This window comes from Petromyzon marinus, chromosome 16 (genome assembly GCF_048934315.1).
Source record: "Petromyzon marinus isolate PM22_M1 ecotype Great Lakes invasive population chromosome 16, UKy_Petmar_22M1.pri1.0, whole genome shotgun sequence".
In the NCBI taxonomy this organism is placed as follows: domain Eukaryota; kingdom Metazoa; phylum Chordata; class Hyperoartia; order Petromyzontiformes; family Petromyzontidae; genus Petromyzon; species Petromyzon marinus.
Window position 1 is genome coordinate 15,027,464 of NC_133682.1, and position 18,651 is coordinate 15,046,114.

At 54.3% G+C, this 18,651-nt stretch overlaps 1 protein-coding gene across 4 annotated transcripts in view; it reads left to right on the plus strand.

The window, feature by feature from the left end:
• Nucleotides 1–18,651, plus strand: part of LOC116942803 (protocadherin Fat 1-like) — a 115,246-nt gene that overhangs the window by 34,122 nt on the left and 62,473 nt on the right. For all 4 annotated transcript variants that reach the window (XR_012941834.1, XM_076067542.1, XM_076067543.1 and 1 more), the window contains exon 2: nucleotides 1,231–4,540. Coding sequence is in view for 3 of the 4 variants with exons in the window: in XM_076067542.1 (XP_075923657.1) it covers nucleotides 1,267–4,540 (3,274 nt within the window). In the remaining variant the exon portion in view is untranslated. The remainder of the gene's footprint in view (nucleotides 1–1,230; nucleotides 4,541–18,651) is intronic.

Sequence of the window (18,651 nt, forward strand, 5' to 3'; positions counted from 1 at the left end):
CGCGATCCGACACGTTACGTTCGTCACCTGGTGTGGGGGCGCTTCAGTTTGTGGGGGAACAGCTGAACGATTGTAACGACGAGGGAGCCGTCGCAGCGCTCTCATTTATGCAAGCAAATCGATTGGACTGAGCCGCCGTAACAGCTCCCCATCTAAATCTCATTACCTCCGCAGTGCTGAGCGGTAGAGGCGGTGGTGGCGCATGGATTCATTGATTCATATTGATTGTTGTGCTCGTGGCACATGCATCCGATTTTATTGTTTGTGTATGCTACGTGCTATGGATTCCTGCGACCAAGACGTTGCCTGCTTTACATTTGTTTCAATTGCGGCCCCACACACGGTGTTACCGACGAACGTGTGATGACCGTTTGTTGAATCTGAATCAGAATATTTATTTATACTGGAGGAATCCGATGAGCTGTAAAGCTCTTTTCCACGGATATCCAAGAGTTGGACGTTGCATCGCCAATGGTGGGGCGCCGCTACAAGCGGCCGCCGTAGTTGTGAGCGCACGGGCGCCGTGCCCGGTGGAGCCGGGGGAGCGCCTCCGCGCGGATTTCCCGCCCGGTGCGAATCCCTCGTTTGTCACAACCCCACGGCCTCCCCCCCCACCCTTCCGGCTTCATACGGACCACAGGGAATCTCGTGGGATGATGCTGCACGCCGCTCGCAGGCGGCCCTCTCGAAAACCGTCGTTGTGGTGGCACGCATATATAAACCCCGCGTGCACACATATATATACTGTGTGTGCGCGTGTGTGTTGAATGGTGGATGAGTGGTTTGGCACTAGAACCCCCAACATGTTAGTTTGATTCCTGGCCAAACCTAACATCAGTGGTGAGTGTAATTAGAACTAATCCTGTCCTCCTCCTGCTGCCTTCTCCAACCCACAATGACCAGCTTGGTGAAGTGTGGTCAAACAACCACCACGACCGACTCAGCATGGCGAGGCCTTCACCCAGCGTTGGATTGACAAAAGGACTGCAAGTTATGCTGCCTATGGGAGGAATGATAATGAATACTCCAAATCCATCAGTACCCTGCCTGACCTTGCAAAAATAATAGACTCAGGCCGACGCAAAGTCAGGGGAATATGTTTAATCTTTTGTTGTCCTAATTAAATGACACGTTAATCTGTATTCCCTACATGGCGAGTAGCTACGTGTTAATCCGCGAGATGCGAGCGTATTCGGGTGGCCGCGTCTCACGGCGCATTTGTTTCCGCAGGCGCTGGCGGTGAGGCGACCTGCCGGGGTTGCGGCGATGGCGCGGGGGCCGGCGATGCACGTGCTGCTCCTCTCTTGGCTGGCGGCGCTCGGCGTGGCGTGGCCCGCGGAGGTGGCCGGCTCCGCGGTTCCCCTGCGCCTCCAGTTCACGCGGCCCGTCTACAACGCCACCATCTACGAGAACTCCGCCGTCAAAACGTACGTGGAGAGCCGCGAGATGATGGGCGTCCCGCTCGGCGATGGCTCCTGGGACGTCAAGTACAAGGTCGTGTCCGGCGACGACGACCACTTCTTCAAGGTGGAGGAATACACGGTGGGAGACTTCTGCTTCCTGCGAATCCGAACCAAGGGCGGGAACGCGGCCATGCTGAACCGCGAGGTGAGCGACCGGCACCTGCTCACGGTGAAGGCCACGGTGAGGAGCGAGAACCTGGAGGCCTGGACCAAGGTCCTCGTGCAGGTGCTGGACACCAACGACTTGCGCCCGCTCTTCTCTCCGACCTCGTACTCGGCGACCGTCGGGGAGAACGCCCCGCTGCGCACCACCGTCGCCAGGGTGACGGCCACGGACGCCGACGTCGGCACCAACGGCGAGTTCTACTTCAGCCTCGGGGAGAGGACGGACTTGTTCGCCGTCCACCCCACCACGGGCGTGGTGATGCTCACGGGCCGCCTGGACCCCGAAGTCAGGGCGTACAACCTGGAGGTGCTGGCGGTCGACCGCGGCACGAAGCTGTACGGCAGCGGCGGCGCGAGCAGCGCGGCGCGCCTCACGGTCCGCGTCGAGCGCCGCAACGAGCACTCCCCCGCCGTGTCGGCCGCCGCCGCCCTCGCGCCGTCGTCCGCCGCCGCCGCCGCCGGGGGCGCCACCTACGCCGTGCTGACGGTGACGGACGAGGACGCGGGCCAGGCCGGGGAGATCGCGTCGGTGGCCGTCGTGGCGGGCGACCCGCTCGGGGAGTTTCGTGTGGTGAAGGCGCCCGGGGCGCACGAGTACTGGATCCAGGCGGACGGGGAGGTGGACTGGGACGGCCGCCCCCACGGGCGCAACCTCACCGTGCAGGCCAAGGATCGCGGGCAGCCGCCGCGCTTCTCCCCGGGCAAGGTGGTAACCCTGCGGGGCCCCCGGGGTCACGGGCTCGACGCTCGCTTCGAGAAGAGCGAGCACAAGGTGCACCTGAGCGAGTTTGCGCCGCCGGGCAGCCAGGTTGCCCTCGTCCGGGCCGCGCCCCACAACCCGAAGCTCCGCTACCACTTGAAGGCGAGCAGCGACAGCGCCAGGTTCGAGATCAACGCCCGCACCGGGCTCGTCACCTGCGCCGCCCCGCTCGACGTCCTGCGAGCGGAAGTCTTCGAGCTGGAGGTGACGACCAATGCCGGGCTCGCTTCCGCGAGGGTCGTGGTCAAGGTGAAGGACGAGAACAACCACCTGCCGACGTTCAAGCACTCGTCGTACAAGGCGGTCGTCAACGAGAACGTCCCCGTGGGCAGCAGCGTCGTCAGGGTGCTCGCCACCGACCTGGACACCGGCGACAACGGCTACGTGACCTACAGCATCGCCAATCAGGAGCCGCTGCCCTTCTCCATCGACCCCTTCACGGGGGTCATCAGCACGGCCGACGAGCTGGACTACGAGGTGATGTCGCGCGTCTACTCGCTGCGCGTGCGCGCCTCCGACTGGGGCTCGCCGTACCGCCACGAGGCGGAGACGCTGGTCACGGTCGCCGTCGGCAACCTCAACGACAACCGGCCGGCGTTCGAGCGCGTAGCCTGCGTCGGCACCGTCCCCCGGGACCTCGAGGTGGGTGAGCATGTTGCCACGGTGTCGGCCATCGACGCCGACGAGATGCAGCTGATCCGCTACGAGTTCGTTTCCGGAAACGAGCCGGACACGTTCGCGCTGGACCCGTCGTCAGGGGTGGTGTCGCTGCGGCGGCCGCTGACGGACGCGGCCGGCCACGGCAGCTACAGCCTGCGCATCCGAGCCACCGATGGAGAGAACGCCGCCGGACCCATGTTCATCAACCTCACCGTGGCCGGCGAAGGCGGCGTCCTGACCCTGCGGTGCCAGGAAACGGGCGCGGCCAAGGCGCTCGCCGAGAAGCTGCTGCGGACCGGCCGCTACCGGGGCGGCCGCCTCGACGCGGAGGCCTTCGGCGACGTCCACGGCGTGAACTGGCACGCGCCCGAGTTTGGCGAGGGGTTCCCGTCTCCGGTGAGCGTGCCCGAGGACCTGGCGGTGGGGGCCACGGTCGCCACGGTCACGGCCACGGACTCGGACAGCGGCTTCGACGGCAAGGTGGTGTACGTCATCTCCGGTGGCAACGACCACAGCTGCTTCTCCATCGAGGGCGACACGGGGCGCGTCAAAGTGCTCTTGCCCCTGGACCGGGAGCAGAGCGACGCTCACACGCTCAACATCACGGCTTACGACCTCGGAATTGTGCAAAAGTCATCGTGGAGGCTTTTGCTGGTCAAGGTTTTGGATGTGAACGACAACCCTCCCGAATTCCTCCAGCCGGCGTACTCGGTCACGATCCCTGAAAATGCCGAGCAAGGAAAACAGGTCATCCAGGTGGAAGCCGTGGACAGGGACGTCGGGGACAACGGGAGGGTGAGCTACCGTCTCCTCACCTACAACGAGCAGTTCGAGATCGACGGCGAGAGCGGGGTGGTGCGGGTCGTGGGCCCTCTGGACAGGGAGACGGTGAGCGTCCACCACCTGACGGTGGAGGCGAGCGACCGCGCCGAGCTGGACCCGCGCCTCTCCTCCACGGCGACGGTGGCGGTCTTCCTGGAGGACGTCAACGACAATCCGCCCGAGTTCGTGCCGCCGAACTCGAAGGTGCGCGTGCGCGAGGACCTGCCGCCGGGCACCGTGGTGGCGTGGCTGGAGACGCGCGACGCCGACCTGGGCGCGAACGGGCAAGCCCGCTACTCGCTGCCGGACGACGGCGACGGCGCCTTCGAGGTGGACAAGCTGTCGGGTGTCGTGCGGCTGGCACGCGAGCTCGACTTCGAGAGCCGCGAGCTCTACGACCTGACGGCGCGCGCCAAGGACAAGGGGCGGCCCGCGTCGCTCTCCGCCACGTGCTCGCTCGTCGTGGAGGTGGTGGACGTCAACGAGAACCTGCACGCCCCCGAGTTCCCGAGCTTTGTGGCCCGGGCGTCCGTGCGCGAGGACGTGGCGATCGGCACCGAGGTGCTGACGGTGTCGGCGCGGGACGGCGACACCGGTCGGGACGGAGAGGTGCGCTACTCCGTCCGCGATGGCAGCGGCCTGGGCGTGTTCTCCATCCACCCCGAGACCGGTGAGTGAGCGAGGGCGCCTTGCGTGATGATGACGACGGCGAGTTGCGGGCCCGGGCCCACGTGCGCGCTGAACAGAACTCGTGCTCGCACGATTGAACGACGTTGTTTATTGAAGGAAATTACCGCTGCTTGATGGACATGTTTGGCCTTGTACCACCATGGTCCTCGGGCAATATACCTTGACCACAGTGGGGGGGGGGATTGTTCCCATTATTGCCTTGGTGTTTGTTCTCCTGTGTGTTTGTTCCCCCTGCGTGTGTGTGTCACCGTGCTTGCTTGTGCGTTGAGTGTATTACTGTCTACTTGTGAGAATTTGTCGACTGTATATGCTGTTAAACACAAGTGAGCGAACTCTGACCCGTCGCTGTAGAGGTGGCCGTATATTGTAGTCCGGTTTTTGTTTTGAGATGTTAAACCGTGTCGCAAGTTGGAAATCCTGATTGTCGATGTACATCCACTTCTAAAGGCGTTCTTTCACAAAGCAGCACGATTAGAAGCTTTTTGCTCATGAAATGTGTACTTTTTTAAGCGTTTTAACTTCAAAAGCTCAGTTGACCAAAAGCGCAGCTGGATTTCTACTTCAAACCGCGAATCATTCTTTCATGTGAGTTGAAAAAAAAAAATCTAAGTTTTAAAATGCGGCTTTGTTTCTGTCATAATAATATCCAGGGGTGGGGGGCACACCCAGCGACAATGCGCGTCCTTGACGTTGCTGATTTATGGAGGGGAAGGCCTCGCCACGAATCAGGATTTTTTTTTTTTAAATGAGCGTTAAAACGTTCACCCGGCGTTCGCTGCATTCCACTCGTTCCTGCCTGTGCTCACTCCCAACGTTTTATTTTTTATTTTTGGGGTGCGGCCGTGCTGGAGGTGTTAAAATCTCGCGTTTGGGGGGGAATGCACTCTGCGGCTTGGCCGCTCTCCACCTCGTCTCGACACCGCATGGCGATGATGGAAACCACATTAATGTTTTTTTTATTAAAAAAAATATATATATACTTATAAAAGCACCAATTCAAAACGTGTGTGTGACCTACATCGGTGCCAAACCCCCGATTCTTACGGAGCAGATGTGAAGAGCTGCACTCTGGTCGGCAACAAAAGCGGGGGACGGTCGCACGGTGCGCCGGCTGGCACGATCGTGCTCCCGTGTCACCGCGCGCGGACCATTTAACGCGCAATTCTATACTAAACTATAAACTGTTCAAAACTTTTTATTTTATTTTACCAGGTAAAGCCCGCTGAGCTTTATGTATCTCTTTTTCAGAAGCAACCTGGCCACAAATGATAGCTCCACAAAAAGGGGCTCATCACGTGGACATTTCTATCAGCGAAATGCTCTTAAACACGTGATGTTGATTCTTCTAAATGTGGAGGGAAAATCCGGAGGACCCCGTTAAAAATTCAATCGACCACGGGGAGAACACACAAACTCCATATATATACAGGCGTCAGGGTCGGGATCGAACCTACGATCTCCAAACATATGCTCAGTAATACAGGGGCACACCTTCCGTGGCACTGATCGAGCAGCGTTGCGGTGCCTGAGCGGAGTTGGCTTGGATTTCCTCAGATATCCTATTATTATTAGTATTGACCCTTGTTTACCCAGGAAAGCCTCACCGGGTCCTCAACGTTTTTAATGAGGGTCCTGACAAGTTTTCGCAGTTGGGGATGACTGCTGCTGCTGCTGCGTTGTAACCCCAGCCGAGTATGTTGCAGGAAATGTTTCCGCTTTGGGACGTCTGCCCACTTCCATTTGCGTTGTTGCGTTGCGTGCCGTGCGTGCGCGCGCCTGTTTTCAAGCCAACAACGGATGGATCGTTGACACCAATAACGGACGGGAGTGTGCGCATGCGCCGTCGCGTTCGTCACACACCTCGCCTTGTGCGCGACACTCGCACCTCCTCGCCCTCGTCCTCTGCCGTCATTCAGCTTCCCCAATGAGGCGTGGCTCCGAACGCGGTGCACGCTGCCCGTGTCCCCGTCAGTGAAGCGGAACGCGCGCCGTTCACACTCGCGCGGGGAATTTCCTCTCCGCTTCTGTAAATGCTGCTTCTTTGGATGGAGTTTGTAACTTTGGGTTAGCAGGTCACACTTTAAAATAAACCTAAACTAAACACGTTTTTTTTTTAACACCTATGGCCCACTGCGCAGTGGGCTCGATGAACCCTGGCCGGAATGTGAACTCACAATCTCACAGCTAGGTGTCCCTTGCTCTGCCAGTCGAGCTATGTCACTATATTTGATCGTGCATTCCGCAGAAGACCGTGCCTCTGATAATGTTTCTTTTCACTGAATTCACTTTTTGTGATTCTTTTCAATGCATTTTTTATTGTTTTTTTTTGCTTAAGTATTACAGTAATAACAGAACCAGAATGTTTATTTATATTGGAGGAGTCTGAACTGTGAAGTTATTTTTTACACCTGTCCAGTAGGGGCGGTTTAGCAAATTACATCAACCAAAAATATAATCAAGGATACTATAAACTCTTTTTATGTTTCCAGGTAGGGCCCACTGAACTATGTAGCTCTTTTTCAGAAGTAACCTGCCCACAAATGATAGCTCAACGAAGTGGCTTATCATGGGGAAATTTATAGCAGCCAAATACTCTCTTGAATCTAAGCGTGGAGGGAAAAATCTGAGGGCCCAGAGAAAAATCCACACGACCACGAGGAGATAGAGAGACATGGACTCCAAATATATTCAGGCATCAGGGTCTGGATCGAACCTCCTGTATTCCAGGCGAGGTATTTAACATCTCGCCACTGTGGCTCCCTTTGCTGATGAGATGCAGAAAAGTCAAAACTGGTCCCAGGTTGCATTGCTTGAACAAATGCAATGCATCTTCTGCGATCAAGCACCTTAACATCTACAAGTAAACGCACCTCAAGACGCTAAGCGTGAGATGGGACACACACACACGCTGCGACCAGAGGTTTTAGAGAAGGATGTGGGTGATGGCTGGGACAGCAAGTGACTGAGGAAAATGGAGGAGAGGCCTACAGCGCACTACAGGTCACATGGAGGTCCTGTGAGAGGGGAAGGCGGAGGAGAGAACGTTCCGGAGGCTGGATTTTAGTGCAAGGATAGAGCCCGGAGTCACTCCTGGTTATCGTTAACTGCGAGGGCTGTAGCCTGATGGCTTAAATCCGATTTGCTTATGACAAGCTCGGCAATATCCTTTTCCCACGAATCTATGGTCATGCGGAGAGCGGTGCGTTGCAAACTCCTCCATAGTGGGGCCCAATCACTGCTGCTGGGCCCAGGGGTTCTCCGAGGTAGCCCGTGGTCACGCTGCGTGGGGAGCGGGAAAGCCGGTGGCGTGGGCTGCTTCTGCGACTTGGTCGAGCGCGAGCGTCAGGCTGTGATCGCACGTGGCAGGAAACTGGGTGTGCAGCGGATGCAGGCCCCGACAGTGTTATGACAGGCAGGTAAATGGTGCGTGTCAAAACCGTTAACGTTGTGAAGCGAATGTTCTGGCAAATTTGATTCGTGCGGTTTCTCTGCATCCTTGCCTCCGCCGCCCACCGGTCATGTCGTTAATCCCAACAATTAGCATCCTGTTAGGGTCACGGAAGGTGATGCAGAGAGAGTTCTTTGGGGCGGGCGCTCTGTGCGCTTTGTGCGCTGTGTGCCTGCCCCATGCCACCTTACTTCCCCCACCCACTGCAGATTTTGTGGTTCTCTTGCCTGATGTGGCTCACGCGAATGTTAGAACTTTGTTATAATTCTCGTGTAAGTAACACATTTTCATGCCATGTCAAGAAAACAAGTCAAAATTGTATTTTGTTGCTACATTATATCTGCACGTGACGTTTGCAGCTTTTTCAGGACAAGGGTCATTCAGCAATTGCTGATCGTTGTCAGCTGATGTTGACCGCCCACTAATTGGCACCCGTCGCACCGCACGCGCTCCTGTGTGGTCGCCGACTGGCGCCCTCGTAGGCGCGTGACAGTCCCAGGTGGCGGCGACGCTGCCACAGACCGCGGACCATTTCCCAGCATTGGATTTTCTTTACTCCGCGGCTACTGGATGGGCACTGGCTTACGCCGCTCTCTCATTAGCGTCAGCCAGTCACGCGTAGTCTGACGATGGCCCCCTTTGCTTGGACTAGGCCTAATCAAGTGAAAGGCCAAATAATTATTTGTGAATATTCATTGCTGGGTCGATGGCTCCCCTCGAGCCCTCTTTGACCGCAGCCACACGCTGCCAGGGCTCGTGCCGCTCTCACGCAGGGGGCCACATCGACGTTAGGCCCCTGAGTTGCCCACTGCAGCCACAGAGGCACATTATAAAATGTGCCCACTGCAGCCACGGAAACTTCAAAGTTTGATGTTGAGCTCTGGTCATAAGCGGCCGCTGGCACCATTCCTCGTATATAACGGAAGGTTACCACCGAGACTTTGAGTTGGGGCCGAGCTGGTGACACAGGCTGATTCTGCGCTGTGCCAGGGGGGTCGCGACCCACGGCAGCTAGCGAGGACCACGGGCGATCGCTGCTCACGGACAACCTCTTGACGGACGTGTGCGGAGAGTTCTTCCTGGTTTGCCAGCAAATTGAGCAGGACAGCGGCACCCGCCACCTCCGTTGGGCAGACACGCAGCCAACGGGTCCACACAATCACGAGTCCACGTGAGAAGACCATTCGCTCAAAGCACGCGCTGCCCAGAGCCATCGCCCCCGTTTGGAGAGGCGACAGATTCCAAACGGCCGAGCGTGGCGCTCGCGTCCTCTCCGTGCCAGAGTCTGCGAGCACCCCGGCGTCCTGCTGGCGAGCGCCTCTCTCTCTCTCTCGTGTACCTTGACTCCCTTCTGTGCGATCTGGCAAATTTACCTCCACGTTTTTGCCGAACCTCAGGGCGAGCGCCGTTACACCCCCCCCCCCCCCCCGTCCTCGCGGGGCTCTCTCTCTCACTCGCGCGGGGGAACAGCGCTCGCATTGTTCCCGCTAAGCCTTTGACGTCGTTCAGGTCTGGGTGCACGGCCGTCCGGGATCACCGGCGGCCCGCACGAGCGGCCCACACACGGTGCAGCACCCAGGGGGGGGGTGGTCTGCGTTTTCAATTGGGAGCGCGTGCAGCACCGGGACATTCCCATACAGTCGCCTTTGTCTGTGCAGTAATAGCGAGAGAGAATTTCTGTAAATAACCGTGAGTGACAGTCTCATTAGAGCGGCACGGACCGGTGGGTTTTTTTGCAAGGGCAGCACCAGCATATTGGCAACGCCACCTTGCCATATTTTAGTAATCAGCTCTCAAATAACACCTGGAAGGAAAATGCCGGGAAGCAAAACACCGTGCCCACGGAACCGTTACCGTGGCCCTTGCAGAGAGACGGGCGACTAACGGTGAGGACCCAAGGCCTACTTGGAGCATCTGATTGATGAATTCTGACTGGCTGTGCAGAGAAGGGCCTTTTCCGTGAAACAACTGCCTAATGTAGAAAATAAATAATCGGACGATACGTCTCCTTCATGTATCAGTCCACTTCAAATATATTACACAATCCATCATCCCCACGCCATTCTGGAAGTGAATCATTTCGGTAGCATTGATTCATTACACGCACACTTTGGACCCATTTCGACATACATTCTCTCATCAGCAGAGTCAGGCTTGCCTGAACCAGTACTGGAGAACAGCCAAATATTATTGGCAAGGACGCTCTCTCTCCAGATATGGGTCCTTGTTTACAGTTATGTATATATTTATTTTTGAAGGAAGTGAAAGCTATTTGCAGTTTTGCTTCATACACCACTGCCAATTCCTTTTTCATGAATGTATTTGTACTTCAAATAACTCCGATGCTATAGCAACACATTTAACTCGGATTAGCTTGTACTGAGACACGATGAACAATTGGTTTAGCGAACACACGGAAAAGATTTGCGATGCGGTGCGCGGCGCATGACAGGAGGAGTCGGCCGCGTGACTCCGTTCATCTCCACATTTTTCGGGGGAAGCGAGAGGGGGGGTGAAGCCGCGCCGCCACGCGACGAGCGGCTCCATCGCTCGGCCTCGCAAAGCCCGGTGCCTTTTAGGTGGCATCGTGGGATGAAAACCCCCCCGGTGCCAGGTGGAGCCCTCCCTCGCGTGCCCTCGACGAGGGCTGCTCGCAGCCGTCGGCGTGGGCAAAGCGCAGAGGCGCCCGACGCCAAGCCGCATGCAATGCGGGGACCAACCGCCTCGCGGTCCCAGGGTGCCGCGATCTCTCCTGCTCGTCGCGTTCCCGTGCGTTGATGCCACGCGCTGATATCGCGCAGAGCTGACGCCGTTGTTGCCGGCGGGCTCGTCACAAGTAAAGGAATCCTCGTGTTGAAGGCACATTATCACATGATCCCACAACTTGAATATATACTTGTCCAACCCAGGTCTCCCTTGAGAAAGAGACTCCTGTGGAGTTTGTTTCTGGTTAAAGACGGAAATTATACTTCTGCTAGGAATGCTGACTTTCCAAATCTGGCTCAGGACTCCGTAGGGATGAAAAACAGTGATAGCAATCAAACCGAGCAAAAACAAATTGCGCCATGTCCGTGTTTATCTTTGCCTGGAAATGACGGATTTTTAAGGTGTGGTAAATGCTCGCGCCTGCAATAGTTGCCAGGTGGTCAAGGGGAAATGCAAAGTTCAAATCAACAAATCTCTAAAAATGCAAACAACCTTGCCATATGATCACGGGGGTGGCGTGCCCTCGCACTGAGAGAGAGTTCCCCTAGTAAAAACACGTTGGTAGGGCTGAGGGTTTCTGGGTAAATGTTGCATTTTTTGTGAACACGGTTTCTCAGGCTTGCGTTTCAGTGAAGAGGGGGTGGCACTTTTAACATTTTCTTTAAAAAAAGTTTTAAAAAATATAGTAATGTCAATTGTTTACTGTTCACTTGCTATAAAACAGTTACATTTTGATACGGTGCATGTCTATTCACTGTGCCAAACGCTGCAGGCCGCATGTTCAGACTGGAGCCGTGGCACTGATTCAGCCACGCTTGAGCTCTGCCCGCTGGTGGGTTGCGGGGGGTTTCAAGCTGGGGAGACTCGATGAGCGACTGGGGCCAGGCGGTTATCGGAGGACGTGGCTCTGGGTTGAGGGGTGGGGATGGGTCAGGGGGGGAAGTTTGGGGTTTACCGGGCACAGGTGTCAGCGTTGCCGGGTCACAGGTTAGAATATTTGGGGATTCGGGGTAGAGTGTCAGGGTTTAGGGGCGCAGGGTGATAGGTTAGAGGTTGCGAGCATTGGGGGTTGGGGGGCAGTATTCACCACTACGCCTGGCCCAGCGTGTTGTAGCTGCGCGGATTTTCTGTGACGCGCAGCGGCGTTAAAACGGTCGGTCGTTATCGCCGCGAGCACGCTTCGGCCGCACGCTGTTCCGCGCGGCTCCGCCGCGTCTCGGACGAGGTGCGGCGCCCGCCGCCTCCGCGGGCTCCTCGCTGTGAGGATTTCCGTGGCCCCTGCCCCGTGCCCGCCCGCGGACGACTTCGTTAGCTCTTGCGCCGCTCTGGCGCGCGAGGGCGCGGCTGTGGCTGCGATGTTCTGCGCCCGAGGTTGTGAGCGAGGGCTGCGTCGCCCCCACTGGGAGTTTGCCCACACGGCTGCCGCCGCTCCCCACGAGTGATGAGCGTCGTAGCGAGTGGATCGGAGAAATTTCCACGAGCTCCCATGTTACCGTAGTCGTGACTACACATCTCTCTGGTTTGTGGGTCGGGCTGTATTAAGCCTCTGCACCTTCTTCGACACATGAGGCAGATTAGTGACACTTGTGTCCATCAATCAACACTCGGAACATTTTCAGATTTTAATTCCCTCGTGGCTTTTAGTGATTGAAGTTAGCAGCAGCTCACGGTCACTGCATTTTACCCATTCATAAAACATTTCGACGTGTCCTTGGTAAGACTAAAACATAACATTTCCTAATTTGAAATTGCGTTTCATATGGTTGAGCTAGCAATGGTGCTGAGTTTTGGGTTGGGCAAAGGGTTGGGACGAGGGACAGGGTTCACTTTTAGGGAGTTAACGTTATTGTTGAGACTCGGGTTAGGGTTCACTTTTAGGGCTGGTATTTCCGATGGCCTTGGTGTTGGAGCTTTCGCTGAGGCTGAAATTACATTTGGGGATGGAATTGAGGCCAACGTTCATTTACTTTTGTCATCATTGCAGGCATCTAGAGGAATCTTTACATTCTCATATTCGCAATTCCCGTATGCAGAAGTGAGGGATTGTGGGTAGCGGGTCCCAGAGAGTCAGGGGGCAGAGGTAGACACTCTGTCCCCACCTCAAAAAGCCACCTTGGCACTCGTTCATATCCCTGACGGGAATTGCTAACGTAAGAATGTCCAGAACATTCCTTGAGCAGCCGGCAATGACTGCCAAGAACCAGTCTATATAGTTGGGTTGGTGCTGTGGCTAGCACCAAGAATATGAATTATTAAAAACATTTTTTTTTATTTTACCAAGTCAGGACCATTGAGCCATATTGCTCTTTTTCAGAAGTGACTCAGCCCCAAATGATAGCTCAACGAAGTGGCTGATCACTGGAAATTTATAGCAGCCAAATGCTCCAAACACACGTTGATTCTAACTGTGGAGAGAAAAAGAACCTGAGGACCCAGACAAAAATCCACATGACCACGAGGAGAACATGCAAACTCCAAATATATACACACTTAAGGGTTGGGATCGAGCCCACGCCCCCTTGTATACCAGCCGAAGGCGTTAACATCTCAAGAAGTGGTTTTGTATGTATTGAGTGTTTGGGTTTGGGGTGTCACTGGGGTTATGGGGGGAGGCGTGTTAGGTGGTTACTGCTGCTGGGACTAGAGCTGCATCTTTGGTGTTCCGATACGATGTTGTGTATTCTGCTTCTGTAGCACTTGTCAGCATGTACAATGCTTGCGCAGCAGCTACAGGGAGAGCTTAGAGATATCGGTCATTGTCACATCAGACAACCGGTCTGCATCCGACGCTCGGGGTCCTCCCGGTCTATATGCGTCCTCGGCTTCGGAAGGTCTAAGGTTACATTCCGTTATATTCCCAGTAGCCACAGTCAACTGTTTAAAACCCGCTCCATTCTCATTTTTCAAACGATTTCTTTTTCACAATTCCACCTTCGGGCTACGAATGTTTTGGAGACATCTGCGAGCACTTAGAAGGCGCACGAGGGCACGAGCCCCCGCGATGGGCTCGTCCCCCGCCCTGCCGTGAGCGGGGGCCGTGTGCACCGTGCGGCGGCGGCGGCGGGCCCCGTGGCCCTGCCAGAGTAAACGCTGGGGAAGAGGAGGGGGGTGTAGGCCCTCGGCCTCGACGATTGCAAGGATGGAAGCGGCAGTGGGTGGAGGCCGAGGTGTCCGCTGGGTTCGGGGGGCCACGGGGTGGCCACACGGGCAGCAGGAGCTCGTTTCCGCTTCGTGTGTTAACTCGGGCGCCTTACTGCGTGGAGTCTCTGTTGCGTTCTCCCCACTTTTCTGCATGGGCTTTCCTCCAGCTTCTCCGGTTGGCTCCTGGAGCTAAAAAAAAAACCCCATACAATGTAATTAGTTTTTTGACAAAACATCCCAATGCTGCAGAATTACCTGCAGGTTACTCATTTGTGATCACACACGATGGCAACATTGCCTCTTCCTGATGAAAACATGGCGGGACCCTCCTGGAACCCGGTGAAGCCTTGTTGGGAAAACAAATCAGAGCAGTAATGACGTGTGGAGCCTGTAGAGATCGATGGTTAATTAACTTTTTGGAAACTTACACGTGCCAGATAATTTGCTGTGTAGGCATGCGTTGACAGTTGTGCGTGTGGTGGTTGAGGGTGTTGATGAGTGGTAGTTACATTTGTGATGGCTGTGTGGTGGTGGTCTTACTTAGTGGACAGATCAGATTGTGTGACTGTGATGGTTGTGTGTTGTGACTGTGTGATGATTGTGTGTTGTGACTGTGTGATGGTTGTGTGTTGTGACTGTGATGGTTGTGTGTTGTGACTGTGTGATGATTGTGTGTTGTGACTGTGTGATGGTTGTGTATTGTGACTGTGTGATGGTTGTGTGTTGTGACTGTGATGGTTGTGTGTTGTGACTGTGATGGTTGTGTGTTGGGACTGTGTGATGGTTGTGTGTTGTGACTGTGTGATGGTTGTGTGTTGTGACTATGTGATGGTTGTGTGTTGTGACTGCGTGATGGTTGTGTGTTGTGACTGTGATGGTTGTGTATTGTGACTGTGTGATGGTTGTGTATTGTGACTGTGTGATGGTTGTGTATTGTGACTGTGTGATGGTTGTGTGTTGTGACTGTGTGATGGTTGTGTGTTGTGACTGTGTGATGGTTGTGTGTTGTGACTGTGTGATGGTTGTGTGTTGTGACTGTGTGATGGTTGTGTGTTGTGACTGTGATGGTTGTGTGTTGTGACTGTGTGATGGTTGTGTGTTGTGACTGTGTGATGGTTGTGTGTTGTGACTGTGTGATGGGTGTGTGTTGTGACTGTGTTGTGTGTGTGTTGTGTGTGTGTGTGTGATGGTCGTGTATTGTGACTGTGTGATGGGTGTGTGTTTTGTGTGTGTTGTGTGTGTGTGTGATGGTTGTGTGTTGTGACTGTGTGATGGGTGTGTGTTGTGTGTGTGATGGTTGTGTGTTGTGACTATGTGATGATTGTGTGTTGTGACTTTGTGATGATTGTGTGTTGTGACTGTGTGATGGTTGTGTGTTGTGACTGTGTGATGGTTGTGTGTTGTGTGTGTGTGGTTTGGTGCTGTGTAGATGTGGGAGTTGTGCTCATCCCATAATTGTGTCTCTCAGCTGCCGGCTTTGATGTGCTGTCCCGGCATGCGAACAAGGCGCCATTCATTGGCTTGGCAGCTGTGTTTGCCTGCAGGCTGCCGTTGAGAAAATATTTGGCCTGCGAACAAGATCGCAGCCTTCAAACGGCCTCGCTGTTTACCCGCACGATGCTCAGCCCCTGCGGCGGCCGGCGGCGTCGGTCCTGCTCGTAGGAGAGAGGTGGCGTCTGGGAGGAAACCTCTTGTTCCGTCTTCAATTGCTGTGGAACCTTAACCGGATTACGGTTGATTGAGCTGGGCCCCAATTATTACATCTCCCCGATCTTTACGAACTTCGTTAAATCATTGAAAATTGGGAACGAACCTTCGTAGGGGTTTTTTTTCGTTTTGCGCGTGTCGATGATTTTCGAAAATTGTAAAATGATACAACTTTTAGTTTCGGATGGTTTATGCGGTTTGCGTGCGTTGCAATTGAGGCTTTGTGGACGTGACCTTTGTGCTCCGCATCGACTTGACAGTCTGAAGGCCATCGTCGCGCTCTGCCCTGACGTGGCCGTTGAATTGCCGATATGGCTTTGTGGAAATGTTCAGACTATCGACTCGGCCTGTCCTTGTTGCCGGTCTCTCCGTTCTATTGTTAGCGTTTGTTAGCATTTGTTGGCGTTTGTTGGCGAGTGACGTGCTGCCGTGAGGGTCGGCGCCTCCACCACTGCCCCACAACCCCCGAAGGTCCGAACGCCGGAGTTAGGCGGTGTCCAGGGACTGGACGGGCCGGGTTTCTACGCTCGCTTCACATTGGCAGCAGTGTTTCACCACAGCGTTCAAAGTATTAGTGAAAAAAATGTACACGGTAATATTTGTACCGTCTTGTTCTCCCTTAACACCTCGTGTTGTTTTCATAAGGCGAATTGGATATAACACAATAAATGTATTGGGGAAACAATTTTTTCGTAACGCGGATGAGAGTTTGATATAACGCGATTGAGTGAACGGAATTGCGTTGCGCAAGTAGGAATAAGCGAGAATAGAAAAAAGGGAAAAACCTATTCTCATATTTTGGTACTGGCAAAGGAGGTCCCATGATGTAGAACTAAGCGGTCGTACGGCTGCCTTGGCGAAGCATCGCACAAGGCACTGGGATGCTGCTGGATGCTTCCAGACACTACCCACGTGCCCCCTCAGTCTTTGTTCAGCCTGCGTACGCATCTTACGTGTTGTCACGGACTGTGCCTTCGCCTGTATTATGTGCTATTTATTATAACTGGATTTTTCCGTAACACGGTGTTCTTCAGGAACGCAACTACCGTGCTGTAAGAAAACAGACTGTGTTAATATTGTAATTATGTATTTAGAGAATATTGTTTTGTTCTCTATACCCTCTTAAAAGTTAGTTATTTTTGTTAAACAAATGGTGCATATTTACGACCGCGAGTGGCTTCCTCGGTGGTAGCCCACACGTGTTTAATGCTGGTCACCCTTGATGCGGGATTTGTGATTTTGGCGAGCCGTCCACCGTATTCCTTACGTAAAGTACCGCCGTTGCTGTTGAAGCACACCCTCGAGTTTGATGCGTTTAGGATATTCTGATCACTCTAGCTTTGCAGGTAATAAGTGGCCTGCTGCTGCTGCTGCTGCCGCCCCCTTTGCACTGTGGGTGTATGAGTGGCCCGAGGAAGGAAAGAGGGTTGCTATTAAAAGTGTGAGATCCTTGGGGGGGACCCGTAGGTGGTGACATGTTGGGAGGGGAGAGGGAGTGAGTGTCACCCGCCGTCCCCTCCTGGCCCCTCTGCCCTCCGTCTCCATTGTCTGGAGGCATTCGTGGTTGCAGTGAGTGCCTCGCTTGAATGTAAGCGACAGTTTGATTGTCTAAAGACAAAGTTTAAACCGCACTTCTGCTGCCAAAATAAATTAGTTTTGGATGTTTACACGTCGTGTGGTTTAGGTGGTAGCGGTCATGCGGCTTTTGACCGTGGATTGTATACGTGCATGCATATATAAAAACAGCGTGCGTACAAACACACACGCTCGCAAAGACAACGAGTCTTTTCCAAGAACATAATTGCGATCTGAAACGGTGACGATTGATCCGCTGTTGGATGAAGAGCTCCCCCTAAGCCGCCACCTCTCGTGGTTGCGCGTCGTCGCAATGTCGGCCGCTGCTGAGCGCGTCGGCTGATTTCACCGCTCCTTATCTCTTCAGCGGCACGGACGTTCCACTCACGCGGTGTCGTAGACTTGGGATGCTTTAGATATTTTGACGTCGTCATAGAGGCGGTCGTGGCACGGGGCTCGTGTCATGAACCGCGTGGAGCTGCTGCGTTCTCGCGGAGACCCCCCGGTCACGTGATCCCCTGTACTGTCGGCTTAACTCTTCGTGCCACCACTTATTATTTATTATCACGGCTTGTTTACCCATGACAGCCTCGCAGTCTCAAGGACTCATATTCTTGGTTCTTTCGGTAAAGTCACGTAGAAGGGAAACAATAAAATAATAAAAATATAAAACAATAAAATTCTCACGACGTTTCGACTGCAACACAAGCAATCATCATCAGGCGTGAAAACCACAGCAAGAAAATTTTCCGATTCGGAGGATCCTGCCTAAGTTTTTTTTGCAGTCGCGGCTGATGATTGCTGTGTATAATCCAAATCGAGTAACTTGCTGCATAAGTTTCCAAATGTTGGACCTTGACCCTGGCACACAATTGCGCCTACTCTCGGGAATGACGCCGCGGGATCTTTGATGTCCACTGTGAAGCAGGCGGCACGTAGTCATTTGTACGGTTACTACACACACCACCACAGTATTAACCGGGGCGGCCGCTGGGATTCGAACAGTTGAATCTCTGCAGCGAGCGGCGAATGCGCTACCGCTGGGGTCGCGTCATCGCTACCGAGAGGTCGTGTGCAGCAGTGAACTCTGGAAGGGGTCATTGATGGACAGGGCCAACTGCATGGTGGACCCGCACTGCGGTGTTTCTCACCGGCTACCTGCATGGCCCTTTCAGTGTTCTCCCGTGTACAGTAAAACCTTGGATTGCGAGTAACTTGGTCTGCGAGTGTTTTGCAAGACGAGCAAAACTTGTAAATAAATATACATTTGATAAACGAGCGAGGTCTTGCAATACGAGCAGTACGTATACGCTTTGTCTGCCGAGCGTCACGTGATCACAACTGATATACGAGTGCTTTGATATACGAGTGCTTTGGATTACAAACACGTTTGTACAATAAAATCCAAGGCTTTACTGTATATATATGTGGCACCTCTCTGGACATTCTCGATTCCTCCCTACACATTCCGTGGAGAGAAAGTGGCTGGCCACCTTAATCCGGGGCCCTCAACG